Source organism: Aotus nancymaae, unplaced genomic scaffold, assembly GCF_030222135.1.
Source record: "Aotus nancymaae isolate 86718 unplaced genomic scaffold, 86718_ANA_hifiasm-v0.15.2.pri h1tg000028l, whole genome shotgun sequence".
NCBI classification, from domain to species: domain Eukaryota; kingdom Metazoa; phylum Chordata; class Mammalia; order Primates; family Aotidae; genus Aotus; species Aotus nancymaae.
This window is the reverse complement of record NW_026988441.1, coordinates 3,688,341-3,711,759: the sequence shown is the minus strand read 5'-3', so window position 1 is coordinate 3,711,759 and position 23,419 is coordinate 3,688,341. Positions and strand designations below refer to the sequence as shown.

Sequence of the window (23,419 nt, the reverse complement as noted above, 5' to 3'; positions counted from 1 at the left end):
ACAGTGCCATGTACCCACCATCACAGTAACATAAGGAGGACTTTCACTATCCTAAAAATTCTCTGTGCTCCACCTAGATTTGTATTCTTTTCACTTCTGTCACTTGTTGCTTCACGTTTTGTAGCTGGTTTTAAGTGCATAAAAACAAGATTCTCAAACCATCCCTGTAAATTGACATTTTTATAATGTAACCTCCCTGTCGCTCAGGCTGGAGTACATACACTATGATAAAAAAGAGTGCATACAGTATGATTCTACAAATCTACAGTGACAGGGCAGCTCGCCGGCTGCCCAGAGTGCCTGTTTCGTAATCGCAGCAGGGTAAAAGGCCTGATTGGGATGAGGCTGGAAAGACGGTCACGAGGTCGACTTTTCCAGCTCATTTTGTAATTGCTGCATCCCCCATACCACCTCACTTTGCCAGAGCTGCTAGTTCTTCTGAAGACATTCCCATGGGCCAGTTCCACGGGCCAGTTCCACCTCAAACTTCCCAGAAAGCGTTAGTTCTGCTGTACGGACACCGAACTTCCCCTAAGATGGCTGCGCCCACGGTGCTCTCGCCTAACGGCGCGGTTACTTGTAACGCATCGTTTTTCTTTTTTTAGTCCCGCTTGCTTCATTTTTTATACGGCCCCTAAAACGCTTCGCATTTAGAACAGTGATTGAGGTGCCAGAGGTGACTTTAATTTTCCACTGAGCTGAGACGTCACAGTCGTCATGACCGCTAAGAACGGATGCCGCTCCCTTGTGTAATGGGCTCCGGCCTTTAAGAAATTTGCGCTGTTCCCTGTCCCCTTCAATGAGATCAACTTATTCTGTTTCCTGTCCGTTCAGGGAACTTTACCCCCACGCCATTTCTGCCTCTGATAATCTCTCCATTTTCTGCCAGGGCTGAGGTGTCTGGAAATTGGACAGTCTTAGACGCTTCTGCTCACCGCGTCTCGCGGATGCTGTGCCTTCCGTACGTCACGTACTCAAAGATGGCCGCCCCCAGAGGAGCGAAGCGAAGGCGGCGCTGGCGAGGCTCCTCCTGAGGAAAAACCGGAAGCCTGCGTTCCGCTTTCCCGGGAAACGCGGTGGACCCTCTCTGGAGGTTTCTGCGGGAGGGAGCTGGGCTAGGGGCCCAGAAGTGGAAGAAGTTTAGGGAAGTTCAGTCTTTGAGAGGTCGCGGCGATTCCAAGGACAGTCAGGTCAGTTTGTGGGTCAGGCCGTGGAAACGCTGTGGGAGGGAGCATTCTGAGGCTGTCTGCGTTGATAGTGGCGCTAGACCGTGGAGGTAGCGCGGGGTTGGGGGTTGGGGTTGGGGGGACGGGTGTCTTCTTTGGAGGGGCGCTAGGAGACCCTGGTAGGTGTCTGTGTTGGGGTATCTTTGGGGGTCCCTTAGGGAGGCTCTGGGTGGTCAGTGATTAAAGGCCTGAGTAGATCAACTACCGATAGTCCTTAGGTCAGGGATTGGGGTATTCGCAAGTCACTCCCTTGTGGGGCTCAGTGACTGAAAACTGGTGGGGTGGCTTTTGTCAATGAATGTGACTTCCGTTTCACATTCTGGATTAATCTGAGGCTCAGTGACCGAGGAATCATTAAGGGAAGCCAGTGTACAAGTGTATCTACTCCGGGTTTTCGTATTAATCTGGCGGAGTCTTTTGTGTAGAGACGAGTGAAAGCTGAAGTCTTCACAGGAGTCCGGGCTGGTGCGTGTGTGTGTGGGTGTGTGTGTGTGTGTGTGTGTGTAGCTCAAACTTTGCTGCTGGAACAGACTTGATGAACGTTAACATTTCCTAAGGAGTCCTGGCTGAGTGTGTGTGTTTGTGTGTGTTTCTCAGACTTTGGCTGTTGCAACAGAGTTGAACATTAACATTTCCTAAGGAGTCCTGGCTGGTGTGTGTGTGTGTGTGTGTGTGTGTGTGTGTGTGTGTGTGTGTTTCTCAGGCTTTGGCTGCTGCAACAGACGTGATGAACGTTAACATTTCCTAAAAGTTTCAGGTCCAAGTCCCTCCTCCACCATGAGTTTTCTAACCCTATGTCTTCCCACAACAACCCATACTCTTGAACCTACAGAAAATGAAAGTTTTTTGGTAAACAGGAAAGACGGGATGAATAAGCTTTCTATTTAAGAGTCTTTTTTTTTTAAATTACTGCTGCACAAATCAATAAGAGCCAATTTTTATCCTTCCTCTTGCAAATGTACTGCATGTTTTTTATCGCTGTTTCCTTTCAGGTTTTATTATGTTAGTATATAAAGGCACTATTTTTCCAGTATTTATATTTTTGAATTATTTTATAAATTTCTACTTATACCCCATATTCCTTCTCTCCGTATCCCTCTTTTTTTTTCAGTGTGTTTTTTGTTCTTCATATTGAAGTGTGTATATAAACACTTTTTTTTTTTTTGAGATAAAATCTTGTCTTATTGCCCGCGCTAGAATGTAATGGCGTGATCTTGGCTCACTGCAACCTCCACCTCCTGGGTTCAAGCCATTCTTCTGCCTCAGCCTCCCGAGTAGCTGGGATTATAGGTACCCTTCACCACACACAGCTAATTTTTTGTATTTTTAGTAGAGACGGGAATTCACCATGTTGACCAGGCTGGTCTTGAACTCCTGACCTCAGGTGATCTGCCTGCCTTGGCCTCCCAAAGTGCTAGGTTTACAGGCATGAGCCACTGTGCCTCGCTGTATATAAACACTTTTAAATTTATATAAAGGCTTTTAAAGAGGTGTGAAGGTAACATTGTACAAAGGAAAAGATGTACAGTTTTTCACCATCCATATGGCCTTATTTAAAAAACTGATACAAGAAGTACCTACTACTTAGGCATGATGTTGTGCGGATTATCCTTTGTGACCTTCCCTTTCACCTTCATGTTACTTCCACACTTCACAAAAGAAAGGCATTCAACCTACATTGAGGGTCTTGCATTTCACTGGTTTGAGAGAACCAAATAAAGAGACAGATACTCAGGGCCACGTGTTAAGGTGAATGTACGACTGAAAGTTGTTTTGCTCTCCAATCTACAGGTCCTGGCTACCCTGGGAAGAGACAAGAAATGAATGAAGAAAGAGGAAGATTCCAGGACCTAGATATGATTTCTATGAATACCCTTCACTGGTAGTGACCGGGGTTTCTAACTAGAAATTTAAGGCAGATCCAGAGGAGACAAAGACAGAGTATCCCGGTGCTGGCCACTTCCCACAACGGAAGAAAATGCTCAATGCCCAGGTGACTTTTCTCTATTTTATTCTCTCCTTTATTCCATAGTGGATTTGTAGAGACCTGTAAGAAATCATTTCAGAATCTAGAGAGAAATAAACTTTAAATCTAACTCCAGAATCGTGGCAAAGGTCAGGAATATGGCGTTTATATGATTCCTACAAAATGACTGATGTTGGAACATAATGCCTGGCTAGAAGATCTTTTCCATTATGTTAGCTGTCAGCTTGCATCTGATGACTCTGACAGCCAGTACAAGAGAGTCATGCTAAGTTATATAATATACAGTAACTGAGGAGAAAGCTGAGCTTCCTCAGTAGATCATTATTTCATGGCAGTTAGAGCTCAAGAAAAATTTGCTATCCTTCTCAGAGGTGATGTGGTGAACAGTGTTTTGAACTAGCTTTCTAATAAAGGCAGAAGATTTCTTACTGCTGTTTATTACAGGGTTCCTCAGATACTCCTATGGAAATAGACCGAGCAAACTCAGTGCACTGACACCGTTTTTTCAGGGGACGAAAGCAAGACCACTCAAAGGACTCAGTCTTGTGTGTCTGTGTGAGCTTATTAGGAATAAAATCTAAGTGGCCTAGGAAAATGGAAGGTGTGCTTAAGTGTCATTTGTCCTGAACAGGTGGCTGAACTGGCATGTAACTACAGATTTGGCATTAGGGAGTTGTCTGATAAGGTCTTGAGTTGTTGGGTGCCATGTTTGATAATTTCATCTCATCTCAGAATATACAGAATCCTTCTGCATTTTCATCTCCAATTCTTAGATTTATTGCTTTTATTTTTTGTAATTATGTAAATTACTCATGGATTCCAAAAGGAAAAAATTGTGGGTTTTTGTTTGTGGTTTTGTTTTATTTTTTATTTTTTTTATTTTTTGAGACAGAGTTTGGCTCTTGTTACCCAGGCTGGAGTGCAATGGCGCGATCTCGGCTCACCGCAACCTCTGCCTCCTGGGTTCAGGCAATTCTCCTGCCTCAGCCTCCTGAGTAGCTGGGATTACAGGCACGCGCCACCATGCCCAGCTAATTTTTTGTATTTTTAGTAGAGATGGGGTTTCGCCATGTTGACCAGGATGGTCTCGATCTCTTGACCTCGTGATCCACCTGCTTCGGCCTCCCAAGGTGCTGGGATTACAGGCTTGAGCCACCGTGCCCGGCCTTTTTTTTTTTTTTTGAGACAGAGTCTCACTCTGTCGCTCAGGCTGGAGTGCAGTGGTGTGATCTCAGCTCACTGCAACCCCTGCTTCCCAGCCATTCTCCTGTCTCAGCTTCCTGAGTAGCTGGGATTACAGGTGTGTGCCACCATGTCTGGCTAATTTTTGTATTTTCAGTAGAGATGGGGTTTCGCCATGTTGGCCAGGCTGGTCTCGAACTCCTGACCTCAGGTGATCCACTCAACTTGGCCTCCGAAAGTTCTGGGATTACAGGTGTGAGCCCCTGCGCCCAGCCCCAAAGGGAAGTAAATTCTAATAATGAAGTACACACTGTTTAAAAAAGTAAATTCCTTCTTCATAACTTACTTCCTAATCCCCTTATACTGCTTCAACAAATGTTTGGTAGCACATACTTGCTGTGACCAAACTGTGTGCATCTCTGTATGTATATGGATGTATGTCTTCTAATGCATACATCTGTGTCTTTTATGTATGTGTCTGTATATATAAACACATTTATTATGGCTTCTCTTGCTTCAGTGGGATCACACTCCACCTGTTGGTCACCTTAGATCAAGCGTGTACAACCTGTGGTCTGGTCTGTGGGCTGCATGCACCCCAGGATGGCTTTGAATGCAGCCCAACACAAATTTGTAAATTTTCTTAAAACATTATGAGAATTTTTTGGGTTTTTTTTTTTCAGCTATCATTAGTGTATTTTATGTGTGGCCCAAGGTGTTTCTTTTTCCAGTGTGGCCCAGGGAAGCCAAAAGATTGGACAGTCCTACCTTAGATGGCATAGTTTTAGAATATAATCACTGTAATTAATTGAAGAATATATATATATATTTTTTTTTTGAGACAGAGTTTGGCTCTTGTTACCCAGGCTGGAGTGCAGTGGCGTGATCTCGGCTCACCGCAACCTCCGCCACCTGGGTTCAGGCAATTCTCCTGCCTCAGCCTCCTGAGTAGCTGGGATTACAGGCACGCGCCACCATGCCCAGCTAATTTTTTGTATTTTTAGTAGAGATGGGGTTTCACCATGTTGACCAGGGTGGTCTCGATCTCTTGACCTTGTGATCCACCCGCCTCGGCCTCCCAAAGTGCTGGGATTATAGGCGTGAGCCACCGCACCTGGCCCGAAGAATATTAACTATATAAAATTCCGTTTGTCTAAAGTCATACATAAAAATATTGTTAAACTATGTAAAGTATCTAAGTGAGTGCCTGCCACATAGAGACTGATACATGGAGTCCTTTGTGCCTTTAAATCTTTGCCAATACTTAAAAATATGACATTATCAAATTACGCAGTTTTCAGTGGTCCAGTATTCTCTCGTCTTATTTTGCATTTTCCTCATCACAGGTGAGGTTGAAACCCTTTTTGTGTATGTCTTGGCCAACTGGATTTTTTTCTCTTGTGAAATGCCTGACTTTATAACTTTTACATTAAAAAAACTTTTTTCTTACTGGTTAATGAGTTATTTATATCTGCTACGTATTGATCTTCTGTTTACACCAAGTGTTTTTTAGCCTGTCATTTTTCTTTCAGCTTTGTTTATGATCTATTTTTCAATGTAGAAATTTAGTTTTTTTCATAAAATTTGTCTATTTTTTTCCTTTATGGCTTTGAACATGAATATATTTCATATTTGCTTCTGCTTCCATGAATATGTTTCATATTTGCTTCTACTGCTTTCTGGTCAGGACTTTAAAGAGGAAAAACTTATTTTTGAGTATTAATTAGATAGAAACCTAAGGGTTTTTTTTCCCCAGATTTATTTCTCATGTGAAATAATTCAGAATGTGATAAGATCAGCAGCATTAAGAGTTTGCAGATTTTACCAAGTCTGTTCTCCTCTCTGTGTATTAATCTCTGCAATTACATGAGGATAGATTATCCCATCAATTTTCACCTGGCTCTTTCCTTCCCACTGCCATATTATTATAAGTCATGTTGAGATAGGAGAGTGGCAGTTTAGCTGACAAGAGCGTCTCAAATTATTGTGGCATTTGGGGCTAGGCCATACCATACAATTTGCCAGTTGCCGCAGAATCAAGACATTGAAGATGTTATTCTGCACTTTTCTTGCTTCTTTTATTTTTGTGGAAGTCAGTTGTTTAGACATTCTATCTTTCTTTTGATGGTAATGCATCTTTTCCTCCTGTTAATGGTTGTTTTCATAATGTTATATATGCATCTGATGTTCAATTGTTTCAGTCTGATGTGTCTAGATGTAGATTTTCTGCTTTGCTTTGTTGGTTTACTAAATCTGAATTATAGGATATTTAATCAGTTCTGAAAATTCCTCACTCAGCTCTTTGGAAATTGCTTCTCCTATTTCAATATAATATTTCAAAAACTATGTATAGGCGTATGTTAGGCCTCACTCTGTCTTCCATATTTAATAAACTCTCCTTCATACTTTTATTCATTTTGTGTCTCTGCTTCATTTTTCAGTTATTTTAATTTTTTGAGACAGGATCTCACTCTGTCACCCATGCTGGAATGCAGTGGTGTGATCACAACTCACTGCAGCCTCAACTCCCTGGGCTCCAGCAATCCTCCCACCTTACCTACCTTCCCAAGTAGCTGGGACCACAGGTGTGTGCCACCACACCTGGCTAATTTTTGTCTTTTTGGTAGAGGCGGGATTTTACCATGTTTCCCAGGCTGGTCTTGAATGCCTAAGCTCAAGTTTTCCATCTGCCTCAGCCTCCCAAAGTGCTGGGATTACAGGTGTGAGCCACCACACCTGGCCCCGTTATTTTTTTTACTGTGAATTTCAACTCACTAATTATCTCTTCAGTGTATCTAATATATCCTTTCTGATAATAGACACACATACCTGTGACTGTATACATATATATTAATATAGATATGTATGTGTGTGTGCGTATATAGATATATATTTGATATATATTTCCAAGAATAAGTTTTCACAGTTTGATTAATCTTTAATAGTTTCTTATGCTTCTATATATTTCTATTTTTAATCCATTTAATAATTAAACATGAATGTAGTATCCTGTGATTCTAGCATCTAGAGTCTCTCCATGTCTCATGCTAGTATTAGCTGGGAAGGCTTACAGCAAATAAAACAGTTATTTCAGATATCTAGATGTCAGTAGCATATACTGCCTTGAGTGGTCAATATATACTGAAATTAAAATTTATACATAAAACTTGTTTTTACTGAGAGAATTTGGTATAAAACCTTTATTTTTGTTGAGCAAGCGGGGCACTGTACAATTATAGAAAACTTGGAGATTAATTCTCTGACAATATTAAAAAATACAATAGGCTTATAGATTCATGCAGTCTACGTGGTTAATATGAGCGGGACAACTTCCTTCACATTCTTTTCATGTCAATAAAAGAGAAACACTTACTATTAATCAAGGCTCTGTTTTTTTACAGGAATCGCTGACACTGGAGGATGTTACTGTGGAGTTCACCTGGGAGGAGTGGCAGCTCCTGGACCCTTTTCAGAAGGACTTGTACCGGGATGTGATGTTGGAGATCTACAGCAACCTGGTATCAATGGGTAAGGACAGATGCCCTGGGTCACCTGGAAGGTGCCCAGTCTGTGGCCTTTGCTTTCTCAGCTGCTTACCCTTGGAAGTCACTGCAGTGCTCTGAATAGCAGATTTTTAGTGCATCCTCTGGCTTCTGATAAAAGGATGTATCCCTCATTGTCCAAGAGGGATTGGTTTCACAACTTTCCAAAGATTTGAAATCCACAGATGCTCAAGTCTCATATAAATGGCATTGTATTTACATATAACGTACACACACCTCCTCCCGAATTCTTTAAATCATCTCTAGGTTACGCTTGATACTTAATACAATGTAAATGCCATGTAAATAGTTGTTATACTCTGTGTTTTATTTATTATTATTATTATTATTTTTCTTTAGAGACAGGGTCTTGCTCTGTCACCCAGGATGGAATATAGTGGTGCCTTCATTGGCTTGCTGCAGCCTTGAATTGGATTTAAGTGATCCTTCTGCCTCAGCCTTTTGAGGAGCTATGCCTACAGGTGCAAACCACCATGCTCGGCCAATTTTTTTTTTTTTTTGAGACGGAGTTTCGCTCTTGTTGCCCAGGCTGGAGTGCAATGGCGCGATCTCGGCTCACTGCAACCTCTGCCTCCTGGGTTCAGGCAATTCTCCTGCCTCAGCCTCCTGAGTAGCTGGGATTACAGGCACGCGCCACTATGCCCAGCTAATTTTTTGTATTTTTAGTAAAGACGGGGTTTCACCCTGTTGACCAGGATGGTCTCGATCTCTTGACCTCGTGATCCACCCGCCTTGGCCTCCCAAAGTGCTGGGATTACAGGCTTGAGCCACCGTGCCTGACCCAATTTTTTTTTTTTTTTTTTTGGTAGAGATGGAGTCTGTGTTGCTCAGGCAGGTCTCCAACTCCTGACTTCAAGTGTTGGTTTCATGTCAGCCTCCTATAGTGCTGGGATTATAGGCAAGAGCCATTGCACTTTGTATTTTTTGTTATTGTATTGTTAGTTTTTATTGTTTTAAAAAATATTTTCAATCCATCATTGGTTGAATCCCTGGATGTGAAATTTTCAGATATTAAGGTCTGACTGTAATCTGCCCTTTCCTGAGAGAAAAGCCTCTACTTTGCAGATGTGAAAACTATTGCAGATGTTAAACTATGTTAACATTCTCTCATGTTACATATCCCAGCCCAATCCATTGTGTCTAAGTCTTCTATCATTTCTCATAAACAGGTTTTCAAGTCAGCAAACCAGATGCACTCTCCAAGTTGGAACAAGGAGAAGAACCATGGACGATAGAAGATGAAAGGCACAGTCGAATCTGTCCAGGTACGTGAGAACCAGCAAGATGCATAAGTCATATTATAGTCAGTAAGAGAAGGCTGTGTGGGTGTCTGAGGACACAGAAGCAGCGACTACATTAAGAATAGGAATCGTTTTCCCTCCACCAAGAACCCTTCTCATCTTAAGGTTATATTCTCGTTTAGTACCATACATCTGTCCTGTCTGTGCTGGTGTTATGTTGAATGTCCTCTACCTAAGGAGTTCTCTTCTTAAAAGTCTCTACCGTTTTGTTGAGTGTTTACCTAGAAAGGACTGTTTTGCATCTTACATCAGTTCTAGTCCAAACCAGGTCATGACTTATGTCTACCTCAGAGTACTTCCTCTGTACATTTGATTTCTGCTTTTCATTTAGTTCATCTTAGACAGTAGCATTGTATTCATTTCCCGAATGTGTTCTTCCCATTATAGATTGATTTTTTTTAACAGCTTAGATAGTTTACATACTATACAATTTGCCAGTTTAAAGTTTATTTTTCAGTGCTTTGTAGTATGTGAACAGTTATGTGACCATCACCTTAGTGAATTTTGGATTTCACTGAATTACTTAAAAAAAAATTTCCTTCCAAGCCCTTAGTCCTACGCAATCACTAATCTACTTTTTATCTCTATAGATATGCCTGTTCTGGACATTTTATATAAATAGAATCAAAATATATGGTCTTTTGTGTCTGGCTTCTTTCATTTAGCATGTTTTTGAAATTCTTCCATTCTTTAGCATGTGTCAGTACTTCAGTTCTTTTTATTGTTGAATAATATTCCATTGTATGGATATACCATATTTTTATTTATCCATTCATCTGTTGGATGAACATTTGGGTTATTTCTGCTTTTTGGCTTTTATGAATCATGCTGCTATGAACATTTGTGTACAATTTTTTCAGAAACATGTTTTCATTTTTCTTGAGCCTTCATCTAGGAGTATTATTGCCGGGTCACTTGTAGACCAGGAGGGGTCCAAGTGCAGTACTTCTGGTCCTTCTCTCACTGTGGACATTAAATTTCTTCCCAGCCACAGTGTGTGACAATACAGAGTATTGCCAACTAGGGAAGCCCACTTGAGCCTTTGGTGGCCAGAGTTTTGATTGGGTTTCAGTCACATACAGCCCACCTACCTGGCCCACCAACTTTCCCAGAAGTTGGGCTAATATCTAGAGTGTCCAGTTTTTCCAGAGATTGGAACTGATATGTCATGGCCCAAAGCCCCTATCATAAATGTTACTGTTACACTGTTCTGTGGCCAAAGCCATCAGGCAAACAAAGACACTCCTATGGGACAGGACATTCCAGGGGCCTAGAGATCATTTCTTAATAACTAAGAACAAATGCTAGACCTCTCTTTGGATGAGATTAGATCTAGTTCCTCACTACACAGAAGATTACTGTAAAAATTAACAATAAAGTGGTTAATTTAGGAATACAGAGGAAATAGAGCATATCGGCAGTGTTGGGAACCAGCCCAACCCTGGGCATGGGTGCCCCGTGTCTCAGCAGTGATGAGGGAGAAAAGAAATAAAGACACAAGAATAGAATTTTACAGCATAGGTCCAGGGGTCAAGCGCACTCTCGCAGGTGTGGGTTGGCCCTGAGCTCTGGGCTCCAAGTGCTTTTATTAGGTGTATTATCTTGTTAATATTGCAGGCTATGGGGAGGAGGGTTGAAGAGGTAGATAGCTGGAGGAAAAGCATGTGTCCGCAGCATTCAGTCGCATACTTGGTTCTCCTAAGAAATGCTAACTAAGGACACTGATATTTTACCACCCATTGTCTAACCAGGTGTTTTGGCAACAGAAGTATAGGGGATAAGGCACCATAAGGTCTGACCACACACGATGCATTAAGGGGCTTTTATCTCCTGAGCATCATGGACACAGAGCAGTCGGAATTGCTCCATATTCTGAGAACATGGCAGAGCCTGTGGCATTCTGGTGTCTGCCCTGCAAGGCTTTCTAGCCTTACCAGCACCCATCTGCGAAGACCCTCCCAAATCTTATGAGCAGAGATTGCATTACTTCCCAGTAAAGCTCCCTTTATGAGATTGTTACACAAACTCTATGTTAGGAAGAGTTGTGGGACCAAAGCAGTTTTTTCGCTGCTCTGCAACCACACTGCAGTGTTCCACAGTTGTAGGGCGCTCTCAGATGGGCTTTACCATAGGCCTCCTGTTACCACTTGATCTCTGCTTTTATTTTACTGCACCATAGTTTGGATATGATCCGTGGCACAAATCTCAGTGTATAAAAAGCAAAGCAAGCTTGTAATCATTTAACTATAAGTAACACAGGTTTGGCCCTGACCATCTCTTCCCACATGGCAGGATAGTCAGAATTGCAGCAAGAGTATGATGTGCACAAGGCATATCTAGATTTTAAATTAGGAGGATGGTGACACGAATTAAGAATGAAGGCATGAAATAGGAATTGTGCAAGGCCATGGGCTTGACTATCAAAAGATTGGCTTCAAGTTGGCCAAGTACAGGTCAGTGATAGAAGCTATTTGTTGGAGAAATCTTGGAGCAGAAACATGGTAATATTGATGGTAATGTAAACTTTCTTTAATCAAGATGACTTTTGATTTTATTTTTATTTATTTATTTTTTGAGATGGAGTCTAGCTGTTACCAGCCTGGAGTGCAGTTGTGCAATCTCGGGTCACTGCAACCTCCACCACCTGGGTTCAAGTAATTCTCTGCCTCAGCCTCCCTAGTAGCTGGGATTACAGGCACCTGCCACCACGCCCAGCTAATTTTTGCATTTTTAGTAGATAGGGGTTTCACCATCTTGGCCAGGCTGGTCTTGAACTCCTGACTTCGTGATCTACCCAACTTGGCTTCCCAAAGTACTTGGATTGTAGGTGTGAGCTACCGTGCCTGGCCAACTTTTGATTTTATATATGAGTAATTGAAGTAGCATGGTTGAGGGTTGGTTATTCTTATATTTTTTTCTTTTCACAAGATACCTTGATAGTCTGACCTTTCACCTGGATGACAGCAGTGTAGCAACAATAAGGAATAGCTAAATGTCTTAAGAAAAACTGAAGGTGAAGCTGGCACAACCTTTATCTAGAAGGAATAAATTTATCATCTAGTACAGCTTAACTGATGCTAAGACATAAATGTAGCATTACTGAAGGAGATGCTATTGGTGGCAGTTGAGGAAACAGTATCAGGGATATTGAAACGGGAAAAATTGGATATATTTTTTTTTGAGACAGGCTCTCACTTTGTTGCTCAGGCTACAGTGCAGTGGCACAATTTTGGCTCACTGCAGCCTCGACCTCCTGGGCTCAAGCGATCTTCCCACCTCAGCCTCCCAAGTAGCTGGGACTACAGGCACACATCACCATGCCAGGCTAATTTTTGTATTTTTTGTAAGGATGGTGTTTCACCATGTTGGCCAGCCTGGTCTGGAAAGTGATCTGCCCACCTCAGCTTCCTAAAGTGCTGGGTTTACAGGCATGAGCCAACATGCTTGGCCTTGATAGGACTTTTCTACTGCATGCAGAATGTGATTGAAGAAGGTGACAGTTTTCATATCCCATGCAGCAGCACATTTGCTTCTGAAGGCAACTACATGGTACACTGGCCAGTGTACCATGCAAAATTCCTGTCGTTTTTCTGTTTCATAATTAATGGAACATACGATAACATGACACAGCTAAACGAAAGGGCGGAGGATTGACTGTAGGCGTCGTTCACTAAATGTGATGGATGTTTTTGGAAAGTTAGATAGTAGTCTACAGATTGAAGAGGGGCAAATTTAGTAACAGCATTACCACACAAGAGTCTATCTCAGTTCACTTAAGTTCAACAGTTGGGGATTTCCAATTCTTAACTTGCCAGGCAACAAGTATGTAAATGTATTTATTCTATACATCTCAGTAAGCATATTTCCCTGATCTTTGTAGTCACAGTTTGGTTCCTCTAAGAGGGCTTAAATAATCCCAAAACTGTAGGGCCACAGCCCTACAGGGTTGTGGGGTGTCCCCTATTGCTGTGTTGAGTTGTAGGATCCAAGAAACAAAGAGACAGGACACAGGACTGGAAAAGAGCAGCTGGGCTTGGGGGGCCACACCACCTATGAGCGGAGACAGGCGAGGCCCCGAATTTCCAGCAGCATCTGTATTTATGAGGTACAAGACAAAGGGAAGGGTTATGAGTGAGGTCATCTATAGGCTTAATGATAAAGCATACATAATCACATGAGTAGCAAGCAAGGGGGCCACTCCATTAGGTCACCTAGTCAGAGAGGTGGGCCATGCATAGTAGGGGACTGTGCTGTGTGCAGTAGTAGAGGGTTGTATATAAAAAAGGGGGTCTACCCCTATTAGGTCACTGAGGCAAGGAGGTGAGCTGTGTGCAACAAGTGCCATGCGCAACACTTCTTACCTGGGGTCTGGAGACTTCAAAGGATTCCTATAGAAGGATGTTGTAAACCAATGCAGTGGGAGCTGACAGAGTATGCTCTTCTCTAAGATAATTTATAGGAGGATGATTTGAGCCAGCCCAGTAGAGAGAAAAAGCTGACAGGGTGTACAGCTGCCATGGCGCGATTACACCAGAGGGGTTTTTCTCCCTCAATTGTTTACGGGATCTCAGGCTGAAGGCCTGCTTTCCACAAGAACTGGATGCAAGGTACTGCAACTCCTTTTCAGGAGGAATAACTCTTGCCCCAAGCTAGCCATGTAGAGGGTGTTGAGTGCTGCCGTCTAGGCCCTGACCTGCTATATAGCATATGCCCTTTCAGGCAGGGGCACTACTGTCTGGGTCACTGGTTCTTGTCCTGGTCTGGCTGTTTTTCCCATGTACTTGCTTCTGCTCTGTGACTGCTCTAGGCATTCCTCCTACTACAAACTACTATATGGTTATATAGAAGGATTATATAAATCAGCACTAAATGTGTCTGTACAGTTTCTACCACAATTCATTATATGATTATATACAAAGATTGTATGGACCTAAGTATGATTTTATATATATATATATGCTAGATCTAAGATAATATGGAGCTAAGTATGATTATATAAGCTAGATATAAGATTATATGGAACTAAGTATGATTATATATATAAGCTAGATACAAGTAAGTACTAAGCTATACTTCAAGCACTAATTGTGCCTGGGATCTACACAGCTCTGCTTCCTCGGTGCCCATATGGGAGGTTACCCACACAAAACTACATGTTGGAATGTCTAAAACCTTGGTTCTGTACCTTCATCTTTTATTCAACACGTCTTCTCAACATAGTATCCTGGCCCAGTGCTCACACCTATAGTTCCAGCACTTTGGGAAGCCAAAGTGGGCAGATCACTTGAGCCCAAGAGTTCAAGACCAGCTTGGGCAACATGGCAAGACCCCATCTCTATAAAAAATGGAAAAAATCAGTCGAGCATGGTGGCATGCTCCTGTAGTCCCAGCTACTCAGGAGGCTGAGGTGGGAGAATCACTTGAGCCTGGGAGGTGGAGGTTGCAGTGAGGCAAGATTGTGCCACTGCATGCCAGCCTGGGTGACAGTGAGAACCTGTCTCAAAAAAAAAAAGTAATTCAGTCCTTTTTTCTCAAATAATATGTATGTACTGATTATTTCCACGCTGCCCTCTCCATTTATACCTCCAGCCAGATTGCTGATGTCTGTGTTACATATTTGATAACCATTTCAAAGTGGCTCAAGCTATATAGTTAGTAATCTTTGAGTCCTCACTTTCCTTAACTACTCTCCCCACTAAATTAATCATTTAACCTCCTTTTCTTTATACAAATATATCCTGCTTTCCTCCACCTCTCACCATCTACACTGCTCCTTCAAACCACACTTAATATCTCCAACTTCCTTTTTTGTTGTTGTTGTTTCTTCTTGTTTATTCAGTTTTTCCTAGCTAGAATTCAGCATCAGTGAGAATAAGGCATATTTTATAAATCTCAAATGCCAGCAGACTGCCTTGTCTATAGGAGTCATTCAACAAATACTAGTGGAGTGAATAAATACAACCCTCAGCATTATGGATCAGTTGCCTTTTCCACCTTTGTGGTATGGTGTCTCCTCAAATTTTATGGAATGGTGTTCCCCGAAGCCCTGTTGTTTGCTTGTAATAATGACTTGCTTGAGGCTGGGCACGGTGGCTCACACCTGTAATCTCAGCACTTTGGGAGGCCAAGGCAGGTGGATTGCCTGAGGTCAGGAGTTTGAAACCGGCCTGGCCAACATCGGGAAGCCTCATCTCTACTAAAAATACAAAAATTAGCCAGGCATCGTGATAGGCACCTGTAATTTCAGCTACTTGGGAGGTTGAGGCAGGATAATCACTTGAACCCAGGAGGCGGAGGTTGCAGTGAGCTGAGATCGCACCATTGCACTCCAGCCTGGGTGACGAGCAAGATTTTGTCTCAAATAATAATAATAATAATAATGACTTGCTTGTATTTTACTATGTCTGCATGTTTTGCAAGATCCTATTTAGAAAGCTGTCAAATCTATACAGATTATCAACTGCCTAACCTTATTTGCACACAGACCGCTTTTACCTTTTGGTTTATTTACTATGTCTTTACCAAAGCATATACATGAAGTTGCTTTTATACTGTTATCATAGTATTGTCATTAAAGAGCCATATTTAAAAACACCTGGCCAGGTGCAGTGGCTCATGCCTATAATCCCAGCACTTTGAGAGGCTAAGGTGGGAGGATTACCCGAGGTTAGGAGTTTGAGACCAGCCTGGCTAAAATAGTGAAACCCTGACTCTAGTAAAGATACAAAAATTAGCTGGGCATGATGGCACACACCTGTAATCCCAGCTACTCTGGAGGCTGAGGCAGGAGAATTGCTTGAACCCAGGAGGCGGAGGTTGCAGTGAGCTGAGATCATGCCATTGCACTCTAGCCTGGGTAACAGAGTGAGACTCTGTCTCAAAAAAATATAAATAAATAAATAAATAATAAAATAGAATAAACGCACCAAGGATTTTTTTTTTTAAAGAAAACACTTTTATCCCCAACAAAATATGAAAGGATTCATTGTTCTCTTCTTTCCCAGAAAACAACAAAGTTGATGAACATCTGCAGGATTACTTGGAAAATCAAAGGATGCTGAAGAGTGTGGAACACCACCATAAACATAATGCATTTGGAAATATTGCCTCTCAAACCAAAAGCCATTGTCTTTTCAGGGAAAATCATGATACAGTTGAGTTATATATAAAAACTTTGAAATCAAATTTAAGTTTAGTCAACCAGAACAAAAGCTGTGAAATTAAGAACTCTAATAAATTTAATGGAGATGGGAAATCATTTCTTCATGATAAGTATGAAGAACTTCATTCTGCAGCTAAATTCTCTGTAAGTACAAAATCCAATAGCACCAAATCCCAAGTCAGTAAGCATCAAAGAACTCAAGAAATAGAGAAAACCCACATATGCAGTGAATGTGGGAAAGCGTTTGTCAAGAAGTCTCAGCTCACTGATCATGAGAGAGTTCATACTGGAGAAAAACCTTATGGATGTACTTTGTGTGCAAAAGTGTTCTCCAGAAAGTCCAGGCTAAATGAACATCAAAGAATTCATAAAAGAGAGAAATCTTTTATATGCAGTGAATGCGGAAAAGTCTTCACCATGAAGAGTCGCCTGATTGAACATCAGCGAACTCATACTGGAGAGAAACCCTATGTATGCAATGAATGTGGAAAAGGCTTCCCGGGCAAGCGTAATCTCATTGTACATCAGCGAAATCATACTGGAGAGAAATCCTATGTATGTAGTGAATGTGGAAAAGGCTTCACTGGGAAGAGCATGCTTATCATACATCAACGAACTCATACAGGAGAAAAACCCTACATTTGTAGTGAATGTGGGAAAGGCTTTACCACAAAGCACTATGTCATCATACATCAGCGAAATCATACAGGAGAGAAACCGTATATATGCAATGAATGTGGGAAAGGCTTCACCATGAAGAGCCGTATGATCGAACATCAACGAACTCATACAGGAGAGAAACCCTATGTATGCAACGAATGTGGAAAAGCCTTTCCCAGGAAGAGTAATCTCATTGTACATCAGAGAAATCATACAGTAGAGAAATCGTATCTGTGTAGTGAATGTGGAAAAGGTTTTACTGTGAAAAGCATGCTCATAATACATCAGCGAACGCATACTGGAGAGAAACCCTACATATGTAGTGAATGTGGAAAAGGCTTCCCCTTGAAGAGTCGGCTGATTGTACATCAGCGAACTCATACTGGAGAGAAACCTTACAGGTGCAGTGAATGTGGGAAAGGTTTCATTGTGAATAGTGGACTGATGTTACATCAGCGAACTCATACTGGAGAGAAACCCTACATATGCACTGAATGTGGAAAAGGCTTTGCCTTTAAGAGCAATCTTGTTGTACACCAGCGAACTCATACTGGAGAGAAACCCTTTTTGTGCAGTGAATGTGGAAAAGGGTTCACCATGAAACGCTATCTCATTGTACATCAGCAAATTCATACAGGAAAGAAGTCTTGTATATGCAGTGAGTGTGGAAAAGGCTTTGCCATGGAAACTGAGCTTGCTTTACATAAGCAAGTTCATACTGGAGAAAGACCTTATGGATGCAATGAATGTGGTAAAGGCTTTACTGTGAAGAGCCGTTTAATTGTTCATCAACGAACTCATACAGGAGAGAAACCTTTTGTATGCAGTGAATGTAGAAAAGCCTTCTCCTCAAAGAGAAATCTCATTGTACATCAGCGAACTCATAATGGAAACAAACCCTAACAATGCAATAGACATGGTCATGCCTTTGGGAAGAAAATATGTCTTGTACAACATCAGAGATTTCACAGTATAGATTTTCTTTATGTGTACCGAGTATGAAAAATCATATTTCAAAATCCAGTGTTATCCACTAGGATGAATGCTATCAATGTCAGAAAGCCTTCAACATGAATTCAGGCTCTGAATTCTTTGATGTACCAATGTATATAAAATAACTCATCTGAGAGAGAGTCTGTGGATTGGGGGTAACCTTTCATTTGTCAATCTTCATTAAAATTATAAAAACATGCACATAGGAAATGTATAAGGTCAATAGTCCTTTTGCAGAGAATCTGAACTGATTACATACAAGCAAACTCATGCAGAGGGAAAACAATGTTAGCAATGTGAATGGATTAAACATCAGTGTGTTCCTAGCATATATATATGTAGGCAGTGTAGAGCAGCCTGTTGCTAGATTTTCACCCTTGGAAGATTATGCAATTTGCAGGAGTGAATTTTTTTTTTTTTTATAAAGATGGGGTTTCATCATGATGACCAGACTGGTCTTGAACTCCTGACCTCAGGTGATCCACCCACCTCGGCCTCCCAAAGTGCTAGGATTACAGGCGTGAGCCACCGCGCCTGGCCTAGGAGTGAATTTTTATGAATGCAGAGAATGCACTAGTGCCTTAAGTGATTAATTACCTCATATTGTATGTCACAATAAACATAGGAAATAAACTTGACATATCCAATGCAGAAAAGTCTTGACAATTTTCTAAGTAACTATGTCTTGAAAAGTATTTACTGTGATAAATCTTACAAAGGGGGAGACTAGGAAAGCCTTCTATGGGAAGAAAGACCCTATGTCATCAGTGATCATAATAGATCATCAGTGAACTTACACATACTAGCAGCATTATCATGGAAAAGCCTTTGCCCAGAAATAAAACCTTAACAGTTGGCAGATATATTTCATACTGGAGAAAAAAATTCAGATGGCAGTGAATACAGTAGGATTTCAGTGATACATTCTGCCTCATCATCATCACTTCATGCAGAAATAAAACTTATGTGAAGAATAGAAAGGATCAGAAAATTCATGAAGTAAAAAAGCCTCATGAAAATGATACATATTTGAGGGCTTTCTGTCACAAACCTAAACTCATGATACACTTGATGTCTGTTCTGGAACAGCATACCTTGCATCATAATTATCAGTGATTCCATAATTGTAAAGTGGGCTGTTCTTATCATTGATTAAATTTTAATGCTTTCTACAACACGGGCTGTTTTGTCAACCTAGTATGACTTTTCTTACACATTATAGACCCTAAATTTATTTTTTCAGTCTATTCATAAATGTAATTCAGTATATTTGGATGTGTTTATCCAAGTTAGTACGTACCATTATGTAGTTTGCAAAAATGTCTTAAATATTATTTTCCTAAAATTTGTTTTGAAGTAATTTTAGATTCACAAGAGATTACAGAATATACAAGTTTCCTGAGTATCCTTTGCTTACCATCATCAGTGTTACCTTACATAACCATAATAATCAAAACCAATAAAATGACATTAGTACAATGCTGTCAAAGTACAGCCTTTATTTGGACTTTACTACTTCATGCATGCAGTAATTGTGGTTTTATTTATTTTTGTGTAGTGGTCTAAGAAATTCTATAAGATGTATAGAGTTATGTAAAGTCTACCACAATCAGGATGTGGAACTGTTGTGCCAACAGAAAGAAACATCCTCTTGCTACCTCCATTTTTTTTTTTTTTTTTTTTTTTTGATACAGAGTTTTGCTGTTGTTGCCCAGGCTGGAGTGCAAGAGTGCAATCTTGGCTAATGGCAACCTTCGCCTCTCAGGTTCAAGTGATTCGCCTCCCTCGGCCTCCCAAGTAGTTGGGATTATAGGTGCCCGCCACCACACCCAACTAATTTTTGTATTTTATAGTAGAGATGGGGTTTCACCATGTTGTTCAGGCTGGTTGAACTAACCTTGAGAGAACTACCCGCCGCCGCCTCCCAAAGTGCTGGGATTACAGGTGCGAGCCACTGTGCCCTGCCTCCTCTTGCTACCTCTTTATACTCACACTGTCCTCCCAACATAACCCACAGTAACCACTGATCCCATCACTCTTAATTTTGTCATTTCAAGAATGCTATTAAAATGGAATCGTAAAGTATGCAACCTTTGAGATAGGGCTTTGTTCACTCAGCAAATTACCCTTAAGATCCATCCAAGTTACTGGGTGTCTAGTTTTAATTTTTGTTACTGAGTTACTATTCTTTTAAATGGATGCACTGGGATTTGTGTATCTTCAGTGTTGATGGACATTTGGGTTGTTTCCAGTGTTTTGCTGTTATAAATAAAGATGCTGTGACTGTTTGTGTACCCGATACTGTGTGAACATAAGTTTTTTATGTATTTGGGATAGACACCTGGGGCATGACTGCTGATGAATATGTAAGTTTATGTTATACTTTGAAAGAAACGGCCAAACTCTTTGCCAGAGTGGCTGTACTAATTTACATTCCCACCACCAATGCGTGAGCATTCCATTTGTTCCATGCCCTTTCTAGCTCTTGGCACTGCCAGTGTGCTAGCTTTCCTATTAGGTACGTGGTAGTATGGGATCATGGCCTCAATTTACACATCCCTAACAAAATGACATTCAGTATCTCTGCATCCACTGAGAACCATGTCAAGTAACAATTGTATTGTAACTGTTGCTTCTTTTTTTTTTTAATTTTTATTTTTTGAGACGGAGTTTCACTCTTGTTACCCAGGCTGGAGTGCAATGGCACGATCTCGGCTCACCTGGGGATTACAGGCACGTGCCAACATGGCCATCTAATTTTTTGTATTTTTAGTAGAGACGGAGTTTCACCATGTTGACCAGGATGGTCTCGATCTGTTGACCTCGTGATCCACCCGCCTCGGCCTCCCAAAGTGCTGGGATTACAGGAGTGAGCCACCGCGCCCGGCCCGTAACTGTTGCTTCTAACCAGCAAACATAATTTTTAAAACTCAAAAGAATGCTCTCTGTTCCTTTTTCTTCATTTCTGATGTTGTTTTCCTTTGGTTATTTCCTTTTTATGTGAACTTCCTTAATCATTTCTCTTTAAGCAGGCCTGCTGACAAAAATTTACTAGTTTCCCCAGAAACAGCATTCCTGTTTTCTCTATCCAGAGTTATTTCCCTTGATCTAATATGGATATTTAATCCAGTTTATAAATGGTGAGTTCGCTTTATAAAAGAAATAGACATTTGCCATAAAGTATTGTGGCAGAATTCAATCCCTGACTCCATATTGAGTAATTCACTCCTTTGAAAATATTTTTTGAACTTCTACACTATGGCAGGCATTTTGTAGACAATGGAGACACATCAATGAACAAAACAGGCAAAGTGATGGCTTTGATACGGCATACAGTCTGGTAAAGGAGACTGAGTAAGATAAATACAAAACTGAATTCACATAAGTGCTAGGAAGAAATATAAAGCCTAGTAAGTTCATAAATGGTAATCAAAGAGTTATTTTAATTAGAGTTTTCAAGGAAGACTTTTCTGTGCAGATGTAATTTTTTTTTCTTTTTTTTTGCTCTGTCGCCCAGGCTGGAGTGCAATGGCTGGATCTCTGCTCACCGCAACCTCCGCCTCCCGGGTTCAAGCGATTCTCCCTGCCTCAGCCTCCCGAGTAGCTGGGATTACAGGCACCCACCACCACACCTGGCGAATTTTAGTATTTTTAGTAGAGATGGGGTTTCGCCATGTTAGCCAGGCTGGTCTCAAACTCCTGATCTCAGGTAATCCGCCTGCCTCGGCCTCTGAAAGTGCTGGGATTACAGGTGTGGGCCACCATGCCTGGCTGCAGATGTAATTTGAAACAAGGCCCAAGTATACTATGGGGAAACAACCACCATATTTGTAAGTCCAGAACACTACAAAACTTTTTTTTTTTTTTTTTAAATGGAGACAGTCTTGCTCTGTTGCCCAGGCTGGAGTGCAATGACATGATCTTGGCTCACTGCAACCTCTGCCTCCTGGGTTCAAGCAATTCTCCTACCTCAGCCTCCCCAGTAGCTGGAATTACAGGAACGTGCCACAAACACCTGGCTAATATTTTTGTATTTTAGTAGAGATGGGGTTTCATCATGTTGCCCAGGCCAGTCTCAAACTCCTGAACTCAGGCAATCCACCTGCCTTGGCTTCCCAAAGTGTTAGGATTACAGGTGTCAGCCACCGCGCCTGGCCCACTACAGAACTTTCTAAGTGTTTTCTTTGGGGTTCCTACCTCAGCATTCTCTGAGAAGCTTATAAAAGAAATTTGCAAGGCCCTTGAATCACCTTCTTTGTCCTGTGAGTTGGCATAGCTTGCCATGGCAAAGACTATTAGCCCACTCCTGAAAATGATCAGTGAGGGTCCCATCATGGGACACCTCACAGTCCTGTGGACGAGGTGCTAAACTTACCTATCAGATACTGACATTCCTACAGAGATAAACATTCTAGATAAATGAGGCTGAAATTTAATCCTGCATGGAATATGTTATAACCCCCAAGAAATTATACAAACATGAAATTCTTATTCTTTAGAAATTACAAAACAAGTAAAATGAAGAAATTTTAAGTCACCATAATTGTATGGAAGAGTCAAATATTGTTAGTATATTCTCCAGAATTTTTCAAATGCATTAGTATATTTATTTTCTGAAAGAAAACAGCCTATTTTGCATTTATTATACCATGAACTTATATATCATCATACCTAATTTTTTTCTAAGATCAACATCTGTTTTATAATATAGATATTCATGATTATGACATAAAGATAGTAAAATTAAGAAGTGCAGGCCGGGCCGGGCGCGGTGGCTAAAGCCTGTAATCCCAGCACTTTGGGAGGCCAAGGCGGGTGGATCACGAGGTCAAGAGATCGAGACCATCCTGGTCAACATGGTGAAACCCCGTCTCTACTAAAAATACAAAAAATTAGCTGGGCATGGTGGCACGTGCCTGTAATCCCAGCTACTCAGAAGGCTGAGGCAGGAGAATTGCCTGAACCCAGGAGGTGGAGGTTGCGGTGAGCCGAGATCGCGCCATTGCACTCCAGCCTGGGTAACAAAAGCGAAACTCCGTCTCAAAAAAAAAAAAAAACGTGCAGGCCGGGCACGGTGACTCACGCCTGTAATCCCAGCACTTTGAGAAGCAGAGGCCAGCGGATCACGATGTCAAGTGATCAAGACCATCCTGGTCAACATGGTGAAACCCCATCTCTACTAAAAATACAAAAATTAGCTGGGCATGGTGGCACATGCCTGTAGTTCCAACTACTTGGGAGGCTGAGGAAGGAGAATCGCTTGAACCTGGGAGGCAGAAGTTGCAGTGAGCCGAGATTTTGCCACTGCACTCCAGCCTGGTACCAAGCGAGACTCCGTCTCAAAA

The 23,419-nt window shown here is 41.4% G+C and overlaps 2 protein-coding genes across 2 annotated transcripts in view; one reads left to right on the top strand and one right to left on the bottom strand.

The window, feature by feature from the left end:
* Positions 1–23,419, bottom strand: part of LOC105723807 (zinc finger protein 577) — a 330,132-nt gene that overhangs the window by 143,668 nt on the left and 163,045 nt on the right. The window lies entirely within an intron of this gene.
* On the top strand, positions 889–20,373 carry ZNF432 (zinc finger protein 432). Its single transcript, XM_021668581.2, has 5 exons — positions 889–1,190; positions 3,018–3,219; positions 7,797–7,923; positions 9,128–9,223; positions 16,264–20,373. The coding sequence occupies exons 2-5, from the start codon at positions 3,205–3,207 to the stop codon at positions 17,982–17,984; spliced, it is 1,959 nt and encodes a 652-aa protein (XP_021524256.2). The 5' UTR covers positions 889–1,190; positions 3,018–3,204; the 3' UTR covers positions 17,985–20,373.

Coding starts and splice junctions, on each gene's coding strand:
- ZNF432 (XM_021668581.2), top strand. Junction 7,924..9,127: donor CAGCAACCTGGTATCAATGG/GTAAGGACAGAT, acceptor TCTCATAAACAG/GTTTTCAAGTCAGCAAACCA. Junction 9,224..16,263: donor GCACAGTCGAATCTGTCCAG/GTACGTGAGAAC, acceptor CTTCTTTCCCAG/AAAACAACAAAGTTGATGAA.